We start from the raw sequence: 14,958 nt of genomic DNA on the forward strand, positions 1-14,958 counted from the left end.
AGGGAACTCATGGAACGTATAGATAAGGTAATTTTTTATATTAAGGGTTATTTGAAAGAACAACTATTGTTTAAATTTATTTCTAAATATGTATAATAGGCAAATGCATGGTGTACACGTGGAATCGAATTACTTGCATCACAAAACAACACAACACCACCTGATCAAGCACTTCAAGAGTTACAAGAATTAATAGAAGCTGCTGAAGAATTTCATCATCCTAGATGTATTTTTCAAGATTCTGTAATGCCTGAAACTAAGGCTCTTATTACTCAGGTATGTATTTTCTATAAATCAAATTATTTGCATAAAGTTATTCTATTCGTATAATAAATATATTAGGTTTTACAAAGAATAGAAGATGTGTCTTTAATGTGTGATAAAAGGATAATGACACTAAAACAACAGTTAATTAAACCAGCGAGGCCAGTTCAAACTGTGACACCTGAACCAGTTAAACCACTACAATCACTGCCTCAAATTGTTAAACCTGGAAGAATTCTTAAAAAGGCTAATACCATGCCAAAAGTAAATTGTTATGTAATATAATTTAATGTTTTTAATTATTAATTATTTTCACCGATTGTCTTTTTAGATGGAGATGAGTCCTATAGAAGGAGAATCTTCGTCTCCAGAAAGTGAATCTAAAGATGCAGAAGCTTTACGCTTAAAACGTGGGCATGTTTTAGCGGAATTAGTAGAAACTGAACGAATTTACGTTGCCGAATTAGGTTCTATAATTAAAGGGTATAAAATGGAATTAACAAATGAGGGAATGGTTCATTTAGTACCAGCAGCATTAGTAGGTAAAGCAGATATTTTATTTGGGAACTTAGAAGATATTTACATTTTTCATGGAGAAACATTTTTAAGAGATTTAGAAAATTGTATTTCAAATACTGAACTTGTTGCATTATGTTTTGTACAAAGAGTAAGTATCTATATATGTAGTTCTAACAATATAACAAAATTAATTTAAATATTATAAAAATATTTATAAAATACATTTACTTTTAGCGTGAAGTGTTCTTCAGATTATATAGTTATTATTGTCAAAATATTCCGAAGTCCGAAAGATTACGAGAAAAGATACAAACTGAACCACAGTTTCTTGCAGCTTGTCAACAAAGACTTGGTCATAAATTACCTCTTGCTGCATACCTTTTAAAACCTGTTCAACGTATAACGAAATATCAGTTGTTATTGAAAGATCTTTTGAAATACAGTGATGAACCATCGTGTTGTACTGAGTTACAAGAAGCCTTAGATTGTATGCTTGTTGTATTGAAATGTGTTAATGATAGTATGCATCAGACTGCAATTACTGGATTTGGTGTAAGTTCAATATCTTTTGAAATTTGTATAATTTTTCTGTTTTTATCATTGATTTCTTTATTCAATGATGTCAAAAATTTATATGTTTTTAGGGAGATTTAAATGCGCAAGGTGAGCTCTTATTACAAGGCTCTTTCAGTGTATGGAGTAGTAGTAAACGAGAACGACTTCTCAGGTTAAAACCATCACAGCGCCATATATTCTTATATGAAAAGGCTCTTATATTTTGTAAGCATAGTAAACCTCAAGCTCATAATAAAGCTACATACCATTTTAAAAGATATTTAAAGGTGACTGTGAACATTTATTTTATACCTTTTTAATTTTATTTATGTTATATCTAAAAAGTATAATATTTTTTTATTAGATGTCGCAAATTGGACTAACAGAATCAGTAAAAGGCGATGCAAGACGCTTTGAAATTTGGTTGCAAGGTCGAGCTGAAGTACATACAATACAGGCACTTACAGTTGACATCAAACAGTCTTGGGTGCGTCAAATTAAAGGCGTTTTAATGTCTCAATTGGCAGAACTAAAAGGGAAACAAAATTCTGCTCTTGGAAAAACCAATCACAAGTATATATTATTATTTATGCGGCAAATTAAAAACTCTAATGATGATGATAGTTTTGTACAAAATATTTGTAGACCTTTGCGACAAACGATTTCATGGGAAGCACAAGGTAGTGTTTCTGGGTCTTTAAGAACTCTTTCAGTCGACGGTAGCAGTGTTATATCACATATTACAGATGTTTCACAATCAACAGAAGATGATGTTGCATGGAGTTCAGAGAATAGTAATACTGATGACGAAGATGCTTTCAGTGAAAATCCTGGTCCTGCCCCTGTATGTTTCATTTCGAATATAATTGAATATTAAATATTTAGATGAAATTAATATCTTATAAATTTTGGATCCAATTAGGCTGGAAGATACGTTGCATTAGCTGATTATTGTGCAGTTGGACAGTCAGAAGTTACAATGCGCGAGGGAGACAATCTAGAACTTCTTAAAGTCGGATGTGCTGGATGGTGGTTTGTAAAATTAATAAGTACTGGAATAGAAGGATGGGCACCAGCAGCTTATCTAGAACCACTGAACCGAAAGACTTCGCGCAGCTCACAATCAGTCAACAGTCAAGAAACTATATGAAACAGGCGTCTAACACACTAGATTTTCCTAGTGTGTTAGATTCACACATATATTCAAAGAGTTTCACTTGGAGTACGGTATTAACGATTATGTATTGGAAAATTTTATAATATAAAGATATAGACAAAATTTCGAAAATTTGCGTAATATATATATATAATTTAACGAAATTTGTTTTAATCTACAAGATATAGCAATATATGCTTAATTAATATAATAAATTTGTGAATAATTGCAGTTATATATAACATTTTAAATGAAAAATTATATGAAAAGAAGTTCAAGATACTACACGGATTACTTGATCCTTTATAAAAAGGATTAAATTATGAGAAATCAGGGAATTAAAAAAAATGCATGAACTTTTTTACTGAAATTCTATTAATCGAGGAAATGAATTACGAAAAATACTTGTTGGTGAAAGTGCTTTATGCAAGCAAATAAAATTTGCATTTACTATATAAACATGATATTAATTAGATTTATTCTTACAAAGAGAATAATATTTATAGAATTGTATAAACCGTATTTCGATAGCGAATTTAAAAATGTATGCACGCACATATAAATATTTACATTTACGTATAATATAATTACTATAAGTTCCATCGATTTGCAGATTGCAATTCTGCAAAGAAAATGACTATAATGAAATGCAATCATTTCAATCATACAGTTACTACTTCCATAAGAGTTATATGAAATACTTGTGACTTGTATAATATTTAATTACATGCAAATATTCCAAAGTTCATATTAAATTTGAGATTTTCTTATTTTGTGTAATATATTAGTAATCTTGTAACATTTTTTAATTAACAAAGACTTGTGTATTTTAATTACATAAAGAAATCAAATGTGTTTCTGTTATATTTATAGAATATTTTAAGTAAAGTTATGTGGGTACACTATCTAATTTAAATATATTTGAAATTTGATTATTTATTTATTGTATCATAATATTGCTTTCATCAACTTCATTATCATTTATCTATTATTATAAATAATATAGTACACTGTAATTTAATCTATTTTCGATACTGAAAAACGAACTTAGAATATTTGCAGATTAGAATACTTGCTAACCGATAAAAGAATTTTTAAATTAAGACAAGTAAATAAGTATTTATTTAATGTTTCTGCAAATTAATTATAAAAAATTTAGCAGAAGTACTTTGTTGAAATAACGTAGATAAAATAGATAATATACTGTTAATAAGCCTTTGTGACCAAGCATCTTAATATTAGTATTATTTTAGTACATAATTACTCTATTTAAAATATTTATTGAGAAAGAAATGAATAATTACAAAGTATTAAGTAACATATACACAAGTTTCCAAGAGTATAAAAATTAACACCAAGCATTATGCAATATATAATACTGTAATGAACTTTAGAATATAATGTTCCAATAAAAGAAAGAATTCCAATTTTAGAAAAATTGATAATATAACAATTTCTTAAGTATTTAATAATAATAAACTATGCATAATATAATTTGTACTGAAGATTTATATGGATATAGAAGGACATAAGAAATTGTTAAAGATTAACTTTTCTGTTTTATACATAAATGTGCAATAATTACATTTACTTTATGATTGGAATAATAATTTATATTGTTCGAAATGTGTTATTTAAATATATAATTTACATGTTATTTATATATAACTAAATTCTATTGTGATTATATCATATATATGTATATATATATTGAGTACAAATAATTTATTTTAGTACTGTGGCTATTATTGAAATAAATTCATGTTATAATATACCAGATATCATAATAAATATGATATTTGAATTACTTAAAAATAAGATTGATAGTTACATTGTTAATGTTTTATTGATAGAATTTGTTGATTTTTGGCCAAAGAAAATTATGTATTTTTCTTTGGTAAAGTAAAACAAATGAAATGCTACTAATTTATAATTGTTAACAATTATAATTTTTAGTTTATTATTTATCATTTTCATCTACCTTTATGCCGTCCTAATATTGACTAATTATAAAATTCGACTGAATAAACTATTTTATTTTATATTTACAATTTGCTTTGTGTATTTTGCACTTCATTAAAAGATATAAGATTTTATATGTATTCAGATATTACAGTTGAGAATAAAATTTTAATGTGATAAACACCTATAGAATTCTGATCTGACAAGGAGAGTGTAAGTCCTTCGGGTCACCGATTTAGTTGAAACTTTACAGGTTTATAGATTTCATTAATCAGTTCAAAAATATATGTTTTTATAGATGCAACTATTTAATAGTTTTTGATATTTATAATTAAAGTTTTAGTACAAATTGAATTATAAATTCATTTCTAACATTTTCTAAGTGGGATTGTTGCGACAGTTGAGAATTCTTATGCTGGAGGACTGGGGTTCTTAGATGTTAGTTTACTAACTCTGGTTATGTGCTCCCTAATATATTTTAATAAATCAAATCGGCAGTGGAAAATTCACTAATTACTCAATATCAGTGAATAATTTATGAACTTTTATAATTGCAACATATAGTCAAATCCTTCAAGAACTTTCCAATACAGTTTTTGATATAAATTTGTCCCTAATTAATTATTTATTAATTATTATTCTACGAAGTGTTTGAATTGTCGAAGACGCCATTGGTTTTTCATTAATTACTATCCTCTGCGAAATCAATTTATGACCTTCATGCACGCATTATATAAACGATATCCTGGGGCGTCTTCACATATCACTTTTGTTCACATTTTGATTCTAGTTTCGTTTAGTATTAAATACTTTCACGGAAAATCGTGACGGCCATCGTTACGAAATCATGGACACCACCAAACAATAATTAATAACTAACAAATTAGCGCTAAATTGTTTACGAAAATTCTATAAGAATGTTGCCTAAAGTTTTAGCTTTGCAATGTAATTATAAAAGTTCATAAATTAATTACAGAAATTGAGTAATTTATTAACTTTTCATTGTCGGAGCCCTATCCTTTTCTACTCTCTCTCTGTTCTTGTCTGTCACGTGTCAAACTCTTCGATGACCTCCTCGCCTATTCTGTATTCCTATTACTTTTGTGAGTTTTAGGTCCAAAATCATAGATGGCGTTGATCGCAGGCGGCAAAATTTTTATTTGAACTGATACCTCTTCTGGTTATGTGCTCCTAATACATCTTAATAAAGCAATTCGGCAGTAGAAAATTAATAAATTTACAAGTTTCTGTAATTAATTCATGAACATTTATAGCTGTACAGCAAAGTTGAAATTGAAGACAACGTTCTTATACAATGTTTAATTTAATAATTAATAATTACATGAGCAATAGTTTTTGTATTTCCTGTATCTAATGATTATTTATATTTTCGTTTTCTTTCTGTAGTAAATAAGATTGCTATAAAAAACTGTTTTTCTTGCATAGTATTCTTATTATTTTGTAAGAAATATATACTAGCATAAGATAGCGTAAAAAATAAATTTTTTTATTTAAAAATTTTATTTACAACTGTTTATTTACAATGTTTTCATAGGCGAAAAATGAATACAAAATAAAAAATAGATTGGAAAAAAACTACCAACTATGGGACTGGGGAATTGAACTGCATTCCGCCTCCATCGTAGGAATTCTCGACTATCGCAACAATCCCACTTAGAAAATGTTGGAGATGAAGTTATAATTTAATTTATAGTAAAACTTTAATTATAAATATCTCGAAAACTATTAAGTAGTTGCAGCTATAATGATATATATTCTTCAACTGAATGACAAAATCTATAAACCTGTAAAGTTTCAACTAAATCGGTGACCTGAAGACCTACACTCTCCTTGTAAGTAATTATTCTTTTTCAACAAGAATAATTTTTATGATGAAATATTTTATAATATATCATAGTATAATATTATTCTATTCAAATAATATTTATTCTATTTATGCGTATAAATATAACAAAAATATGATTAAAAATTTTATTTTAAAAATTTGTTACTATTTCTATTTCGTTATTATGATGCAATATGTATAAGAAAATAAATAAATATTTAGATTTTCAGAAGTTTTTGTAGATAACGTTAAATTAACGAATTGACAATAATTATGTGTTCACTGTGATTTTGTGAGAATATGTAGTTTTCAAAGCAAATAAAGCAGTAATCATGTATTTCCTTTTACAACTGAATTGGAAAATTTCGTAGAAAGGAAAAGATATTTATTCTGCACATTATTAGTACAATCATGACGTAATATTATAAAAATTAGCTTTGTTTGAAATATTAAAATTTAAATCAATTTAAAAAAAATTACTTGCAGTTAAATTACTGTAATTGAAAATGTCTTTTGTTGTCTTTTTAAGGTAAATTTAATAAAATTTATTTTTACATATATAACGTAGATCTCAGAGCTATACAATTATTGAATGTATTAAAATTATTATAACCAATATTGTAGTTTGTTCAATATGTTGTTTGTGTGTTTGTCCAATAATATAATAAAGAATTTATTTATTATGTAATATAAATATGTAATGTTATTTTGAAAAAAGGAGTATATAAAGTTTTAAATATGACTCTATATTTAAAATGTTAATTAATATTTGCCAACATGCATTTATGTTCTTTTATAAATATTAGAACAACTGAAATTTTTATTTCTTAATAGATTGCTAACTTGATAATATTGAAAATTTGAATTAAAATTGTTAGCAATCGATTTAATTCGATTTAAATCGATATTAGTTTAAATGCAGAACGATAGATGAGGTAAGTGTTCTATATTCACTATATTGTATACTCGCGTTTCACTGTATTCTTCGGAAAATTCGAAGAGAATTAATGGTATATGTTGGTCACGTTGTTCATAACAGTGATATGTACTCTTGATAGTAAACTTTAATACAATCGTTTTAAATTTGTTCTATTCAAGTTTCACTAAAAAGCGAAAGATAATAAAAAAATGGCTCCGCATGCAGAAGCAGTATTAAATGATATTTCAGAACTTCCAAAAAATGTACCGAACAAAGGTATTAATGCAGTTTTATTAGGACCACCTGGTAGCGGTAAGGGTACACAGGTAAAACTTCTATTAAACTTTTAATCCAACTTCCGCATATTTAAATAAATTATTTAACCAAATATCTATTACGTTTTAGGCACCACTATTGAAAGAACGATATTGTGTATGTCATCTATCTACAGGTGATATGCTTAGAGCAGAAATCAGTTCTGGATCAGTTATTGGAACAGAAATTAAAAAAATAATGGATGATGGTAAATTAGTTAGTGATGATCTTGTAGTTAATATGATTGATCGTAATTTAGATAAACCTGAATGTAAACGTGGTTTTTTGTTGGATGGTTTTCCTAGAAGTGTTCCACAAGCTGAAAAAGTAAGTTAAATATTTTTAAAGTCATGCTTAAATAATTCAAAATCAATATTTTTAATAATTATTAGTTTGCTTTTATACTATTTTTTAAAATGACTGATAACCTTGATATGACATTGAGATAAGAAAAATAAAAACTAGTTTTGATATTACAAATAATGGTACAAAATATACTTCTTTTACTTTTTTTTTTAATTAAAATTATTAAAATTAAAAATATTTTTTTTAATAGCTTGATGAAATGTTAAAGAAAAGACAAACTAAGTTAGATGCTGTGATAGAGTTTGGGATTGATGATAATCTATTGATAAAAAGAATCACAGGTCGTTTAATACATCCTGCTAGTGGCAGATCATATCATGAAGAATTTGCTCCTCCTAAAGAATCTATGAAAGATGATGTAAGCGATAATGATTATTTTTATTAATTTGCAATTTATAAGTGAAAACAAAAAGTATATTGAGCAGCAAATAATTTTTTGTTACTAGATTACTGGAGAACCATTAATTAGAAGATCTGATGATAATACAGAAGCATTGAAGACACGATTAGCAACATATCATATACAAACTCAACCATTGGTTGATTATTATGCTTTGCAAGGGATTCATTATTATGTTAATGCAGCTCAATCTACTACAGATGTTTTTAAAGACATTGATCACATTTTCTTAAAGACAACTAAACAAGAGAAGAAGAAAGGTTTCTTTAGTCGTTTCTTTTAAAATATTGAATAAAAAATGTACCTGTTTTTACTCCTGTAAGCAAAAGGGTAACATGTAGTTCATGGGAAATAATTTTAGTATCAAGACAACTTTTAGCTAAATTAAAAATTTCAGATATATAATTTTCAATTTTCATTTTTTAAATGATTAATGTAGAATTTATTTAATGAAAAAGGGGGAAAAATGAAAGTAATATAGCATCGCTATAGTTGCAAAGTGTGTATATGTTCAAGCAGAAATTGTTACAAGCTGATGAGTCATATTCACACATTTTAGTAATAGAACAAATTTAATATACTTCGATATATAATTACACTGTTTAATTGTATAAGAAAACAACATATTTGTATAGAATAGAAGACTTCATTTGCTTGTTTAAGTATCGAGGAGCCAACGATTTAGCCGACCATAAAAGCAGTGCCTGGATTCATTTGACCTCGTTTCATATCTTTCTATATATATTATAGGTAATGTTTTTTCCCTAACTTCTAAGATTCCCTTTCGATTTGACCTCCTTTTTTTTAAAAATATCTATTATTAATTTTGATAATCTATAGAAGTTATATCATTTTCTTTTGTAGTGTATTTTACATACAAATTTTTAACATATATTAGTTATCTATGTATACATAATATTACGAAGTTTTACTATAATCGGCTCCAAAAAGATCCAGGCATTACCGATCGAAGATTAAATAATGTTACTTTTATTACGTTTTACTTTGTTACCATAAAACGTACATTTTTACGACTTTTGTAGCATCTTTTACATAAAATATATGTTATTTCTTTCTGTTTCAATTTAAATTTATGGTTAGTATTTTTTAATACAGAAAAAAGATCTATAAAAAAATCAAGATACTTAGATATAGAATGTAAATATAAATAATAAAATTAAAAGAAAATTTATTTTAATTTGCTGCTTATATAAAATTTCAATAAAAACGATTTTTAAAATAGCAGACTTTATAATATCCAAGAATTTTAATCAAATATTTTAATTATATTTAGTTGTATATATTATACGCACACGTATTTTTCTATATTTTAATTAAACAAAATTTATTTACGTAAGATAGAAATGTGTGAATAGGAAGTAACATATTTTAAGAAACAATATTAATACACTAAGCATTAAAATATCTATGTATTCTTAGAAATGAATAATATTTCAAATCGGCTATAAAATTAAATACACTATGTATTAAAGTAACTATTTTCCATAAATGAAAGTAATTGAAATATATTCTAGTATAGTATTTCCACTTGTATACATTGTGTATCATTAGTCTATTGTAAATATTTTCCGAAAAAAATGAACATATATCTGAATATGGAATAAAATTTCTAATATATGAAAACATTTTATGTAATTTCTTTTAAAAAAAATATAATTTCATAAAATACAATATATAGAAAAAATATGAAAATTATAACGGTTAAAAATGCGCGGTAAGCATACGGACAGCACCGCGTAAATGTATCGCGCATGTGCATAGATTGCCAATTGTTCGTGAGTTTCGTCAGAAGCAGGGTTCGAGATAAATAAGTTTTTCCGCTTGTCGAATAGAGGGATAAAGAGGCAGAATTCTTTCGAAGCGGGAGGATTCTTTCAATTTCTCAGTGGAAAACCGTGTTTTCCGTGTGCTGAGGGCCGGTGGCCGAGTGATGCACGCATATGTCTAGGCTCGGGGGGACTCAGGTTCTGGCCACAGCACAGGTGAAGAGGACGGCCGCTGATCACGCAGCGGTGCTAAACTTTGGTGCTGCAAAACGCAGCAAGCTGTCCGCCGTTGCGGTCACGGAGATCAACGAGATTGAAAACATGACGGATACGGCTGCAGCCACGACCGATACTCAAAAGAGGGCCAATTTCTCAGCTTTAACTGTTGGGAATCCGAACGGCGTCAACAAGATTTCACCAAGTTTGGCAAACGCAAAACCTGGTACAGCTAGAAAGCTCGTCATCAAAAACTTCAAAAGTAAGCAAGACAACGGGATTACCTAACCTCAAAATCAGCTGCTACTGTTCGTGAAGATTCGTGGTGTAATTTATGGTTGGCAATGTGCCTTCGTGAATTGCGACATTCTTTTTAACACAATTTTATAACTTTTGTGGTACTCATTTGCCCTGTATTGCCTAGTCAAGACTGAATTAATTCTAAATACGATTAATAAAACTAAGCTGACATAACCTAACTTGACACTTTGAATAACTGAAAGAGATAAATGTTTTTAAGGCGTATTATTTGTTTTTTATGTACTTACCAGAAGTTTCGGATTACCATTGATTGTGTAATTAAAGATATCAATTCGTGTATTTATATCTTTAATTTGATCGGATGACTAATGAAAATAAGTATGAAAGAACTTTAACAATGATAGAAGTAGTAAAATCACAATATATTTATGACTTTACTTTATTTTTCGATTTGTTTATTTTTTCTTACTTTAAAGTAAATCACTTATAAAAAAAGATATAAAAGATGCATTTATCAATGTACATAATTATGAAGAATGTATTATATGAATAATTGAATATTTGCATTAAATTAATTTATTTTCATAAAGATTTCAGTACATAAAAATCTACAATGTGGACATTAAAGTATATAGCAAATATAACATTCTTGAGAATAATATCTATACAAAAAATAATAATAAATATGAATATTGATATTATAAATTTTATGTAGATAAACCAAAATTGCCAGAAAATTATCAAGAGCAAACATGGGAAAAATTACAAGAAGCAGTAATTGCAATACAAACCAGTAAAAGTATTCGTTATTCATTAGAAGAGCTTTACCAAGCAGTTGAAAATATGTGTAATCATAAGATGGCATCTACATTATATAAAAAACTAACAAGGTTAACAGAAGCTCATGTAGAAGCAAATATAGAACAGTTCTTAGCAGAATCGATGGATAGGCATATATTCTTAAAAAAAATGAATGAATGTTGGCAATCACACTGCAGACAAATGATTATGATTAGAAGTATTTTTTTATATTTGGATAGAACATATGTATTGCAAAATCCAAGTATTTTATCCATTTGGTATGTATTTTTTAATGTATTTAAATACATCAAATTTTTATGTACTTTTTGTTTATTATTGTTATGTTATATTATTTTAGGGATATGGGTTTACACTTGTTCAGAGTATATATTGTTCTGAATAACTTAGTTCAAACACGTACAGTAGAAGGACTTCTTATGCTTATTGAAAAAGAACGTCAAGGTGATACAGTGGATAGAACGCTTCTTAAGTCATTGTTAAGAATGTTATCAGATTTACAAATCTACCAAGATGCTTTTGAAACAAAGTATGAATTTTTTTACATTAATATAGTATAATAGAGATTAAAATAATGTTTCATAATAAAATTTACTAAATTTTGATTTTTATAGATTTCTAGTTGCTACTGAAAGATTATATGCTGCTGAAGGTCAACGACTGATGAATGAACATGATGTTCCAGAGTACTTAGCACATGTAGACAAACGGCTTCAGGAAGAAAATGAACGTTTGTTACATTATCTGGATGCATCTACAAAGTAATATTTATTTCATTAATATTTTGTATCTATTGATATTTGATATTACAACTATAATATCATTGTCCATTTGATGTTATAGATGGTCATTAATACACACAGTGGAAAAGCAATTATTGTCAGAACATATTACTAGCATTTTACAAAAAGGATTAAGTGGTTTACTGGATGAAAATAGAATTAATGATTTATCTTTACTTTATAATTTATATAGTCGAGTAAAAAACGGCCTTGTAGAACTTTGTCTAAATTTTAATTCTTATATTAAGGTATTTTATAAATTCTTAGATATTATATTATGTAATTTGAATGATACATATACTATTCTTTTGTCTTGATAGAAAAAAGGTAAAACCATAGTAATAGATCCTGAAAAAGATAAAACTATGGTTCAAGAACTTTTAGATTTTAAAGATAAAATGGACAATATAGTTAATACCTGTTTTCATAAGAATGAAAAATTTGCAAACAGCTTAAAAGAAGCTTTTGAAGCTTTCATAAATCAACGTGCAAATAAACCCGCTGAATTAATAGGTAATATTACTTTTTTAATGGGATAATAACAATTATTATTTGTGTTAATTAATTTATATTGTAATTACAGCGAAATTTGTTGATTGCAAGTTAAGAGCGGGTAATAAAGAAGCGACGGAAGAAGAATTAGAAAGATTATTAGATAAAATCATGGTACTGTTTAGATTTATACATGGGAAAGATGTATTTGAAGCATTTTATAAAAAAGATTTGGCTAAACGTTTGTTAGTTGGTAAATCAGCCTCTGTTGATGCTGAAAAGTCCATGTTGTCTAAGTTAAAACAAGAATGTGGTGGTGGATTTACTAGTAAATTGGAAGGAATGTTCAAAGATATGGAACTTAGTAAAGACATTAATATTGCCTTTAAACAGGTAAGTATAATTTATATCCAGTTATGTTGTCTTTTTTTATTTAAAACGCATTTTGTTTTATATATAATTTGTTTAATTACATAATTATTAAACTTTCTTTATACCATGTACTAGTATGCAGGAAATTTGCAAAGTGAATTATCTGCTAGTAACTTGGATTTAACTGTTTCAATACTTACAATGGGTTATTGGCCAACATATCCTGTAATGGAAGTAACATTACCACCAGAAATGGTTCAATATCAAGATGTATTTAATAAATTCTATTTGGGAAAACACAGTGGTAGAAAATTGCAATGGCAACCTACCTTGGGGCATTGTGTACTAAAAGCTTGGTTTAATCAGGTATCATTTATTTTCATACTACATACACATTGAATAGTTACCTATATGTTTCACAACAATATTTTATTTAAATGTCAAAACAGGGAAACAAAGAACTCCAGGTTTCGTTATTCCAAGCATTAGTGTTAATTTTGTTTAATGATGCTGATAACTTGTCCTTAGAAGATATAAAGACAGCAACAAATATAGAAGATGGAGAGCTCAGAAGAACTTTACAATCTTTAGCTTGTGGAAAAGCCAGAGTATTACAAAAAAATCCAAGGGGTAGAGATGTTGCAGATAATGATAAATTTGTTTTTAATGCAGATTTTACAAATAAATTATTCAGGATTAAAATAAATCAAATTCAAATGAAAGAAACGGTATATAATAATTCTTTGATTATTTATTTTCTTTTACATGTTATAAATTTTAAAAATATATTCTTCTTTTTCAGAATGAGGAACAGAAAGCTACAGAGGAAAGAGTATATCAGGATAGACAGTATCAAATAGATGCAGCTATTGTCAGAATTATGAAAATGAGGAAAACACTCTCACACAATTTGTTGATTAGTGAACTGTACAATCAACTTAAGTTTCCTGTGAAGGTATATTATTAATTTATAAACTAATGTATTTAAAATATTTTAAATATATATTAACATATAATTTTACGAAAAAAATTATTTCAGCCTGCAGACTTAAAAAAGAGAATTGAATCTCTCATAGATAGGGATTACATGGAACGAGATAAAGATAATGCAAATGAGTATAATTATGTTGCATAACCTGAACCAAATGCCAAAGTCATTTTAGACTGGGTGGTCACTGTGTTTCATAGCAAAAAACCAATGAATTTTGGTATTTGTGTACTTGTAACAAAAATAAAACACAAAACTTAAAACTGCTCGAATATCGGCATAATGTTGCATTATGTGGTTAGATAATAAAAAAAAATTAGAGTGAACTCTATTAATTCGATTTTTATAGTGCGCAATGAATACTGGACAATTAAGATTCTCTTTCAAATAGTGCTTTACTGTTGTTATTCTTTTTCTGTTTCTGAATTTTGCTAAAAGGAGGACCATGTGCAGAATATCTTAAATAATACAGCATTTAAAAAGTACATCAACAATTTTTTATGCAGAACAATTTTTCACAGCATACAGATCTAAGAAGATAATATAGTAAAAATATTCTAAGATTTAAAAAAGAATGCGGTGACCGAAAGTGAACAAGAATGCGTTATTTATAACAAATAGAAAATATATTATACTGTGAACGTTGAACGTACTGGTCATAGAAATAATTTTAAACAAATGGAAAATACATTATATTGAATATGTTCGTGTATTGAATATGTTCATTACATGAAAAAATACTTCATTATAGAATTTTAAAAATATCAGAAAACAAGATATAAGACACTACGGTATGTGCATATTGAAAAGACGAAGGCCAAAATGTTTGAAGAAATTTTATTAAGAACATAATATTATGAATTTCTATAACAAATTTTTGTACATTACCTTATAATACAGAGTATTTAAATAAGAAAAAAATACATACTTTGTACAAAT

At 27.1% G+C, this 14,958-nt stretch overlaps 3 protein-coding genes across 3 annotated transcripts in view; all 3 read left to right on the forward strand.

Annotated features, from left to right (window-relative positions):
• Window positions 1–2,488, forward strand: part of LOC108549798 (guanine nucleotide exchange factor DBS) — a 10,952-nt gene extending 8,464 nt beyond the window's left edge. Inside the window, exons 8-16 of the mRNA XM_017903323.1 lie at window positions 1–27; window positions 100–276; window positions 343–528; window positions 596–931; window positions 1,018–1,335; window positions 1,428–1,625; window positions 1,703–1,911; window positions 1,984–2,182; window positions 2,261–2,488. The exon at window positions 1–27 is cut by the window's left edge and continues 207 nt beyond it. Coding sequence (XP_017758812.1) covers window positions 1–27; window positions 100–276; window positions 343–528; window positions 596–931; window positions 1,018–1,335; window positions 1,428–1,625; window positions 1,703–1,911; window positions 1,984–2,182; window positions 2,261–2,488 — 1,878 coding nt within the window. The remainder of the gene's footprint in view (window positions 28–99; window positions 277–342; window positions 529–595; window positions 932–1,017; window positions 1,336–1,427; window positions 1,626–1,702; window positions 1,912–1,983; window positions 2,183–2,260) is intronic.
• A 4,796-nt stretch (window positions 2,489–7,284) lies between these two features.
• Window positions 7,285–8,585, forward strand: Ak2 (Adenylate kinase 2). Its single transcript, XM_017903350.1, has 4 exons — window positions 7,285–7,547; window positions 7,627–7,863; window positions 8,093–8,260; window positions 8,349–8,585. Exons 1-4 carry the CDS (start codon window positions 7,431–7,433, stop codon window positions 8,583–8,585), a joined length of 759 nt encoding a protein of 252 aa, XP_017758839.1. The 5' UTR covers window positions 7,285–7,430.
• Window positions 8,586–10,101: 1,516 nt separating this feature from the next.
• Window positions 10,102–14,958, forward strand: Cul4 (cullin 4). The gene is made up of 11 exons (XM_017903326.1): window positions 10,102–10,567; window positions 11,282–11,645; window positions 11,726–11,914; window positions 12,000–12,146; window positions 12,229–12,415; window positions 12,488–12,680; window positions 12,751–13,052; window positions 13,167–13,397; window positions 13,481–13,759; window positions 13,834–13,986; window positions 14,071–14,958. Exons 1-11 carry the CDS (start codon window positions 10,264–10,266, stop codon window positions 14,164–14,166), a joined length of 2,445 nt encoding a protein of 814 aa, XP_017758815.1. The 5' UTR covers window positions 10,102–10,263; the 3' UTR covers window positions 14,167–14,958.

The sequence above is a fragment of the Eufriesea mexicana genome, unplaced genomic scaffold (assembly GCF_001483705.2).
Source record: "Eufriesea mexicana isolate 0111107269 unplaced genomic scaffold, ASM148370v2 scaffold2143, whole genome shotgun sequence".
Lineage (NCBI taxonomy): Eukaryota > Metazoa > Arthropoda > Insecta > Hymenoptera > Apidae > Eufriesea > Eufriesea mexicana.

Coding starts and splice junctions, on each gene's coding strand:
- Ak2 (XM_017903350.1), top strand. CDS start 7,431: ATGGCTCCGCATGCAGAAGCAGTATTAAATGATATTTCAGAACTTCCA. Junction 7,548..7,626: donor GTAGCGGTAAGGGTACACAG/GTAAAACTTCTA, acceptor ATTACGTTTTAG/GCACCACTATTGAAAGAACG. Junction 7,864..8,092: donor GTGTTCCACAAGCTGAAAAA/GTAAGTTAAATA, acceptor TTTTTTTAATAG/CTTGATGAAATGTTAAAGAA.
- Cul4 (XM_017903326.1), top strand. CDS start 10,264: ATGTCTAGGCTCGGGGGGACTCAGGTTCTGGCCACAGCACAGGTGAAG. Junction 13,053..13,166: donor TTAATATTGCCTTTAAACAG/GTAAGTATAATT, acceptor ACCATGTACTAG/TATGCAGGAAATTTGCAAAG. Junction 13,760..13,833: donor AAATTCAAATGAAAGAAACG/GTATATAATAAT, acceptor CTTCTTTTTCAG/AATGAGGAACAGAAAGCTAC.